The 8766-nt window shown below is 42.2% G+C and overlaps 1 protein-coding gene across 3 annotated transcripts in view; it reads left to right on the forward strand.

The window, feature by feature from the left end:
- Positions 1-8412, forward strand: part of MAPDA (N6-Methyl-AMP deaminase) — a 30677-nt gene extending 22265 nt beyond the window's left edge. For all 3 annotated transcript variants that reach the window (XM_012766622.3, XM_012766623.3, XM_012766624.2), the window contains exons 9-11: positions 3031-3169; positions 5050-5150; positions 5678-8412. In XM_012766622.3, coding sequence (XP_012622076.1) covers positions 3031-3169; positions 5050-5150; positions 5678-5872 — 435 coding nt within the window. In that variant the 3' untranslated portion in view covers positions 5873-8412. The remainder of the gene's footprint in view (positions 1-3030; positions 3170-5049; positions 5151-5677) is intronic.
- The last annotated feature ends 354 nt before the right edge of the window (positions 8413-8766 follow it).

Raw genomic sequence — 8766 nt, forward strand, 5'->3', positions numbered from 1 at the left:
AGCCTGCCCTCAGGCACCACCAATGCTGTTAGCAGGGGTCAAAGTTCTGTTCTCTGCTTCCAGGAAAAGCTGTCAGGGCGGGGCTGGAATGGTCCGGCTTAGCCAGAAAGTCTGCTTGTGGGGGTGGGGCTGTCTGAGACCCACAGTCTGAAGCAGGCCTCACTTGGGGAGGGTGGAAAACCCTCCCCAACTCCGTAGCTACTCCTGGGCCTCTGCCAGCAGGCCAGACCACACACCACCAGGCCTCCCCGGACTGTGATGCCAGCGGGGAGGTTCCCTGCGCAGGAACGCCACCTGGGCTGGGCGCACGGCCTCCTTTTGGGGGGAAGGTTGCCCTCTAGGAGGCTGATCTGCCCCTGAAGGCACACACACCTCAGTAGGCTGTTCACGTATATCCCTTCTGTTCACGTATATCCCTTCTGTGCCCCAGGCAATGCTAGACCTCGGTGCATGGGATCTGGTCTGCAGGTCTGACCTCTGGGTCCCAGAGTTCAAACTGTATCCCCACCAGGGAGAGGATTTCCGGTCCCAATCCACCCACAGGGAGCCCAAGCTGGGTCTGTGTCTCTCAGCCTCTGAGTCTGCACCGTTCTCCTGGGAATACCGTGCCAGCAGCACCTGGGAGAGCTGGTGGGTAGGGAGCTCACAGTCTGAGTTCCCCTGAGTCAGCTGTAGGGTCCCAAAAGGGAAGGTCCCGTTCCCTGGAGGTGCCTCCGGCTGGTGGCTGTATTGTCTCTCTGGGTAGCCGGGGTAGGGTCGGCGGAGGGGAGGAGGAGGCAATATGGCGCCTGCTGCGCGGCTCGGGTCTGTGCACACGGAGGTGCCGGGAGGGAGTTGGGAGCCTGGTGCCGCGACCGCTACAGGCTCACCGCTGGCTGGCAGCGGCCGTCTCTGGGCTGGTGTCCGCAGTTCTCTCCACCCGCTGGGGAGCCCACCAGCAGTCCCAAATGCAGGCGAGGGGAAACAGCAAATCCACCTACCCTTGCCGCTGGTCTCCAGGCTGCTCCGGTGGTCTTAGCCTCCAGTTCTCCTCCGCAGCCTCCTCCCGTGGAGTCTCCTGGGGTCTCAGGTACCCCTCCTTCCGGCCCTCGTCCGCTGTATGCTCGTCTTCTTGCTTCTTTTTCTAATATCTGCTAAAATCTGTCTTTTCTGCAGAGACACTCTGCCTGGCGGTGTTTCTCGTCCGCCATCTTGCTCCCTATGTCTGAAAAAACATTTTTAAGATACTTTCTAGACCTTTGTACTTGTGGGTTCTGAAGGTATCAAAAAAAGAAAAAACATTTTTAAAGGGGATAGTAAAAATATTTTTAAATATAAATTAAAATGATAAAGGCTTGATTTACTTTATTCTCTAGTGTTTTACTGTTTTTATCTTTTTGTGTTTCCTGGCAGTGGCTTTTGACTCAAATTCCAGCTATATCATTAAAAACAGTGACAAGTATGGCTGGAAAACAGTTATTTTCTTAAGCACATCCCTGTGAGTAAAACAAGGGATTCTACTGCACTCTTCTCCATTTTATAGATGGATTTACTTTCTACTTCAGTACTTCTACCTGTTGTTTCTTAATGCAGGAAGTAATACTTAGTCTACTTACCTCACAAAGTTATTGTATTAAAAGGGTAATGTATAAAGATTGAGTAGCATAATGATTTAAAGATTAAGGAAAAATTGGAACCTCTTGGCTGAATGTGGTGGTTCACACCTGTAATCCTAGCACTTTGGGAGGTGGAGGTAGGAGGATTGCTTGAAACCAGGAGTTCAAAGAGCAGCCTAAGCAAACATAGCAAGAGCCTGTCTCTATAAAAAATTAGCCAGGCATGGTGTGGCATACCTGTAGTCCCAGCTACTTGGGAGGCTGAGGCAGGAGGGTCACTTGATCACAGGAGTTTGAGGTTGTAGTGAGCTATGATTATGCCCTGTACTTTAGCCCGGGTGACAGAGCGAGACCCTATTAAAAAAAAATAAAAATAAAAAGATTGGAACCTCTTGCCAGTACTTGTATATTTCAAGTCTGCAAGCAGAGGGTCAGTGGCAGAACTTAACTAGTGGCAGAGCTTAAAATCTAGAATCCATGTTTCCATACTCTGATCAAAAAAACTCATAGGACACCATACTTAACTGGTACGTGATAAAAACTGTTGCTTGATATAAAGGAACAGCGTATGTGGCTGTGACCAGTTACCTCTGGCCTTGTGCAGAGCACGAGAACCTGCTTTTTACTTTAGTTTCTGTTGCTTTTTTTTTTATTTGATTCATTAGATATAAAAATTTCATTTCAAAATGTTCTGATCATTTGTGTTTTGGGCTATCTAGGAGATAAAGAGCAGAGCTAGACATTTTATGGTGATTGTGGTGTGTATGTAGTGAGACTTGTCAAAATAAAACATGAGCATACTGTGTGGAAAGAGTCTGGGCCCTGAAGTCAGACAGAGTTAGGTTTCACCCTTTATTTCTACTTTTCACTAGCTCTATGACCTTGGACAATTTTTTTAAATGCTTTATATTTTTAACTATAAAAGTTATATAGGTACCTGAAGAAAATCCAAGTGTAGAGAAGTATAAGGAAGAAAATTAATGCAAAAAGTTTCCTTTTTATTTCAGTTCTGTTCCCTAGAGTTAATGTGTTTACATTTTTCAGAACTTTTTCTAATATATATGAACACATATACACAATATAGAGCACACATACAGGGTGTGGCATTTTGGTTTTGGAAAATTATTTAATTTTTCTAAGCTTTAATTTCTTCATCTTAGCACTTTGTAATATTTGTGGGGCATTAACAAAAAGGTACAAAGTAGGTTCTTAGTAGTTGTTTATTATTATCATTGAAATGAATCTGGCAGAATGTTGGGGAACAAATGAGAAGGTAAAAAGCAAAGAAGAGAGCTAGGAAGGTATAAGTAGTTCAGCTTTCCTAAATGTCTACATTGACTACTCAGAGGGGCAGATAAAAAAAATTAGCTATAGGAAAAACATATTTAAGAACCACTGAAAGAAATCATTAATCCCCTTTCCTCCTTTTGTTAAGATTCCAAACCAAAAAAAAGAAACACAAATGCTCCTGGATCTGCTTCCTGACAGAATCGGGCATGGAACATTTCTCAACTCCTGTGAGGGAGGATCCCTGGATCTGGTGGACTTTGTGAGGCAGCACCGTATACCACTGGGTAAGGCTTAAGGTTTCAGGTCTCTCAGACAACCCTCTGGCCCTTCCTTCTCCAACCCCAGGTTGCAGCCTATATGTAGAGAAGTGCTGTTCTCAAACTACACATGCCATTTAGAAATTAAAAGATGCATGACACATGTGCTTTCTGAGCCTCATTTAAGTAACAAAGTTTTAGCTTCCATTAAAATACAGGCTCCATGAGAGCAGGGCCTCTGCCTATCTCGTTCACTGCTACACTCCCCAGTTCTCGGGACTGAGTAAGGTTGGGTTTTTTTGTTTGTTTGTTTGTTTGTTTGTTTCGCTTTTCTAACATAGGATCTTGCTCTGTTGCCCAGGATGGAGTGCAGTGGTGCAATCATAGCTCACTGCAACCTCAACTCCTGGGCTCCAGCGAACGTGCTGCCTCAGCCTCCTGAGTAGCTAGGACTACAGGCATGCACCACCACGCTGGTTAATTTTTTTAATGTTTTTGTGGAGACAGGGTCTTGCTATGTTGCCTAGGCTGGTCTCAAACTCCTGGCCTCAAGCAGTCCTCCAGCCTTGTCCTTCCAAAGTTCTGGGATTACAGGCATGAGCCACTGTACCCAGTATATTTTTTGAAAGAAAAAGGGTCATCTAGAATTTTGAAATGACTTTAGTGAAATTGACATGTGTTAAGAAAATATGTAACATTTGTTTAAAAATTAAGAAATTATGGAAAAATCCAAGTATGTTTTTACTTGTCTTTTGACTATTATACACTTGTCTTACATGTTCATGAAGTGCCTACTTTGTTGCAGTCACTGCTCTAATTGCTAGGAATAGAGCAGTATACAAAATTGACAAGATTTCTTTCTCAAGAAACTGATATTCTAGCAGAGGGGAGACAATAAACAATAAACAAATATATAACAAAATATCATGTTAAGATCAAAGGAGAAAATTAAATAGGCTGATACAATAGTGATTAGATAACCACTTTGAATTAAACGGTCAGGGAAGATCTTTCCAAATAGAGAAAGAAGTGATTGGCTGAAAACCATTTTACAGAATGATCAATTTGCTAAATTTACAGATTTACCAATTTACAAAAATTCTTCTCTGTGTGTTTTTTAACTATTTATAGAGTTTACAGCAACTCATAATGGGTGAGGTTTTTTTTCTTTTTACTAAGGAAATTTAAAAATATCCACAAAAGTCGAGAAAATGGAAACCACTTGCATAGTGACCTTACTCGGTAATATTGTGGCCCAGCTCTGCTCCAGTAGAGTGAGGGGGCAGTTTGGGCTTGTCATCCTTGGACTGAGTGACCTGGTGTTGAGGCTGCCTTCCCCAAGTGAAAAGTTTTCTTAAGTTGGACTTAACTTACCTAGAAGCAGTGAGCAGGGAATTGTTAGTTAGTTGTCTGGGTTAAAGTGTTGAGGGGTTCTTAGAAGCCATAGGAAAAGTCCATGCCCACTCTTACCTCTTTATAATGCTCTCTCAAGCACTGCTACAGTTTCCTTGCCTTGTTTTTGGCCTTCACTGTAAGACTAGGAGGAATTCAGTAGCCCTTCAAAACACCCTTCTCCTCTGTCCTGATAATTCCCTGCCTTGTTTCTTATGACTGGCTTATAACATCTCTTTCCTCCTCATTTTGGTAAAAGAAAAAGAAGCACACAGTTGTGAAGGGGATATTAATTCCTTGTGTAGTACAGTTGCTGCCATAATTTGCAGTACATATTTCCTGCTCAGCTATACTAATTGAACTACAAAGTTTCACACATAAGGTCAATTTTGTAAAATAATAAACTGCTGCAAAGTAGCATAGTTCAGAAAGATTTCTCACATGTCTACTTGGTGAACACTGAATGAGTTCATTTATCTGCCTTTAATGAGAGACTTTTTTCCCTTTTCATCTAGAACTCTGTTTGACCTCAAACATCAAAAGTCAGACAGTTCCATCTTACGACCAGCATCATTTTGGATTCTGGTACAGCATTGCCCATCCTTCTGTGATCTGTGTAAGGTGTTTTGTGTGAAACATTTTGCTCCCTTTTAGTTCCTGAGTTACATTAGGTCAGGCATTCACCACCATGCTGACTGCCTTGCATGTCTGAGGGTGATACCCAAGTAGAAGAACTAGAAGGGATTGGGGCATGAGAGGCTGCAGGGGCCAGGGTGAATGGTTTGGCTCCATGGGAAAAGGTCCTGGACAGTACCCGAGGGAACTTAAAAGAAAAGAAAAAATACCATTCCATGAGATTCTGCTTTATTTGATGTGGGGTGAGTCCTTGACATGGATATGCTTTAAAAGCTGCTTAGGTGATTTTAATATGCAGCCACAGTTGAAACACTGCTCTTGTTTTTTTCTTTTAAGTATAAAGAAGTCTGTTTATTTACAGATATGCATAAATGCATTTGTATGCCCCTGTTCAGACTGTTGAAACAAGCATGATAAATCAGAAAATAGACTCTAACCAAAATAGTTATTGGTTTTTGAAAAATCATTTCCTTTTTCATTTTGAAACGTTCTTATTTACATTGGCAGACTGATGATAAGGGTGTTTTTGCAACACTCCTTTCTCAAGAGTACCAGCTGGCAGCTGAAACATTTAATTTGACCCAGTCTCAGGTGTGGGATCTGTCTTATGAATCCATCAACTACATCTTTGCTTCTGACAGTACCAGATCTGAACTGAGGAAGAAGTGGAATCATCTGAAGCCCAAAGTGTTACATTTTTAAGCTGTAATGAGGTTAACTACTTTTGACTATGTGTTGCAACCAAGATCTTCCTGCCATATCCCACTTAGTAATCTGTCCACTGCTCCCTTGGAAGCATAACAATCAAGTACATGGTGGGTGTTTAGGAAAAATTTCTTAAACTGCCTAGCAGGCTGAGGTCTTAACATAGCTTACCTCCGTGCTGCTTACTGGAAGGAACTTGAGTGTTGTTGCTAACCAAACTCCCTGTTAAATTAGCAGTCCCTCCCCATTAGTGATCATAAAACATCAGGGAAATCAAAGTAGTTTCTCACCCGGAAAAGCTTTGGAATTACTAGTTTAAGGTAAAGAAAGGGGAAAACAGATTGCTGCCAAGACCATTAAGCTTTCTAGCTCATGACAATAGCTTTATTTTTTTTTTTTGTGCTTATTTTAATCATATTCCCTTCACTTTAACTTTTTAAAAGTATTCCCCAGGACTATTGACAGCAGGCCACAATGCACCCCATGGATCTGTGTGAGGGCCCAGTAGTCAGGGTTAATCTACTTTGAGTGACTCTAGTGACAGATAAAGCTAGCTGCTAAAATCTGGCTTTGCCCTTCTCATGAATGTCCCATCAGTATTTGAAAGGGATTGAAGTCATTGCACCAATTTAGGAATAAAAGGAGTGACAGAATAGCTGGACAAGGGGTGAGAGAGATAGAAACTGCTGCAGGTTTCATTTCTAAAACAGCTTCTATCACTTTTTCTTTGTGGAAGCTACCAGGATTCCCACCCCAGTACTCACTTTCTCCTCATTCCAAAAGATCCCACTAGTAGTGAAACATCGTGGTAAATAGGGTCTTTGGGTCTCTTGTAACCCCACCCCTACATGACGGACCAATGGCACAGCCTTATATAAACTCCCACATGTCCCATGGCCACTCAGCTGAGGACAAGGGACTAACTAAGATCAGTTCTGAACAGTAAGAAAAATAATTTATTAGATACTAGGGTATGCTTGAATTGCTTAAAATGTATGTTTTCCCCTGGTATTAGAGTAATTTAAGGCTGATGACACCCATAATTTAAATTACTAAGGGTTTTTCTATCTGTCTTTTTGTGATATTTTAAAATATATATTTGGTCTTTGACCCTGTTTCCTGGCATACAAGTCCTAAAATAATTAGAATCTCCAAAGTGATGTGTTTTTGTATGCTAATAATTGACTGAAGACAGGCAGCCTCTAGGTAGCTGGGGGCTGGTCACCAGAAAGACCAAGACATGATTGGTGATCTCCCAGGAAGGGAGAGGGGCTGAAGGTTAAGTTGATCACCAGTAGTTTAATCAATCATGCCTACATAATGAAGCTTCCATAAAACTCAAAAGGACATATTTCAGAGTGCTTGTAGGTAGTGGAACATGTGGGGGTTCCTGGAGGGTGGTGTACCGATAGAGGGCATGGAAGCTTCTCCTGCCCCCATACCTTGCCCTATGCATCTCTACATCTGTATCCTTTGTACTGTCCTTTATAATAAACTAGTAAATCTAAGTGTTTCCCTGAGTTCTGTGAGCTACACTGGCAATTTAATCAAACCCTGGAAGGGGGTGGAGAAACTCTGATATATGGCCCATTGGTCAGAAGCCCAAGTAAAACCATGTGGGGCTTATGATTGGCATTGGAAGTGGGGAGCCATCTTGTGGGACTGAGCCCTCTACCTGTGGGATCTAATGCTGTCTCCAAAGAGGTGGTGCCAGGATTGAATTGGAGCACACCCAGCTGGTATGTGCTGCAAAACTGCTTGCTTACTTGGTGTGTGGGGAAAACTCCACACACATTTGGTCACAGGAGTCTTCTGTGAGAGCAGAGAAAAAACAGTTTTAAGTTTTTTCCACTCAGACTTTGTTTTAGGAAACAGGGTAGAGGGAACTCTTAGGTTTTTAACCTTGCATAGCATTATATTATGCTCTACCCCAGGTGTCCTCACACTACGGCCCGCAGGCCACATGCAGGTGTTTTTGCCCGTTTGTTTTTTTACTTCAAAATAAGATATGTGCAGTGTGCTTAGGAATTTGTTCATAGTTTTTTTTAAACTATAATCCAGCCCTCCAATGGTCTGAGGGACAGTGAACTGGCCCCGTTTAAAAAGTTTGAGGACCCCTGCTCTACCCCTACCCACTCAATAGTAAAAATGTTATGGTTTATCCATAAGATGTGGATATATTACAGCCACTAAAAATGTTGAACAACATTTAATTTCATGGAAATGAAATGAAAATCATGAAAATATTCAAGATATATTCAGTGAAAAATGTGGTTACAAATAATTATATGGTCCATTTTTTAATATATACCAAAGCTGATAGGGTGAGTGATTTTAATGTATAAGCTTTATTATGAAGTTCTTTTCACAGTATAAAAGTCATACTAGGCTGGGCATGGTGGCTCACGCCTGTAATCCTAGCACTCTGGGAGGCCGAGGCGGGAGGATCCCTCAAGGTCAGGAGTTCGAAACCAGCCTGAGTGAGACCCCGTCTCTACCAAAAATAGAAAAATTCATCGACCAACTAAAAATATATATAGAAAAAATTAGCTGGGCATGGTGGCACATGTCTGTAGTCCCAGCTACTCGGGAGGCTGAGGCAGCAGGATTGCTTGAGCCCAGGAGTTTGAGGTTGCTGTGAGCTAGGCTGACGCCGCAGCACTCACTCTAGCCTGGGCAACAAAGTGAGACTCTGTCTCAAAAAAAAAAAAAAAAGTCATACTAGACTTACATGGGGGCAAGAAAGTGTGAAGGGTATAAATTATCCTGTTTGAGGTTCCAGAATTTAAAGTATGTGGATTTACTAATAAAGAGCATTTATGAAAAACCACATCCAGGCTTAGATAGCTATTTGAGTGTATAGGAGTAAAGTCTTCATTTTAGATTTTGAA

The sequence above is a fragment of the Microcebus murinus genome, chromosome 6 (assembly GCF_040939455.1).
Source record: "Microcebus murinus isolate Inina chromosome 6, M.murinus_Inina_mat1.0, whole genome shotgun sequence".
Lineage (NCBI taxonomy): Eukaryota > Metazoa > Chordata > Mammalia > Primates > Cheirogaleidae > Microcebus > Microcebus murinus.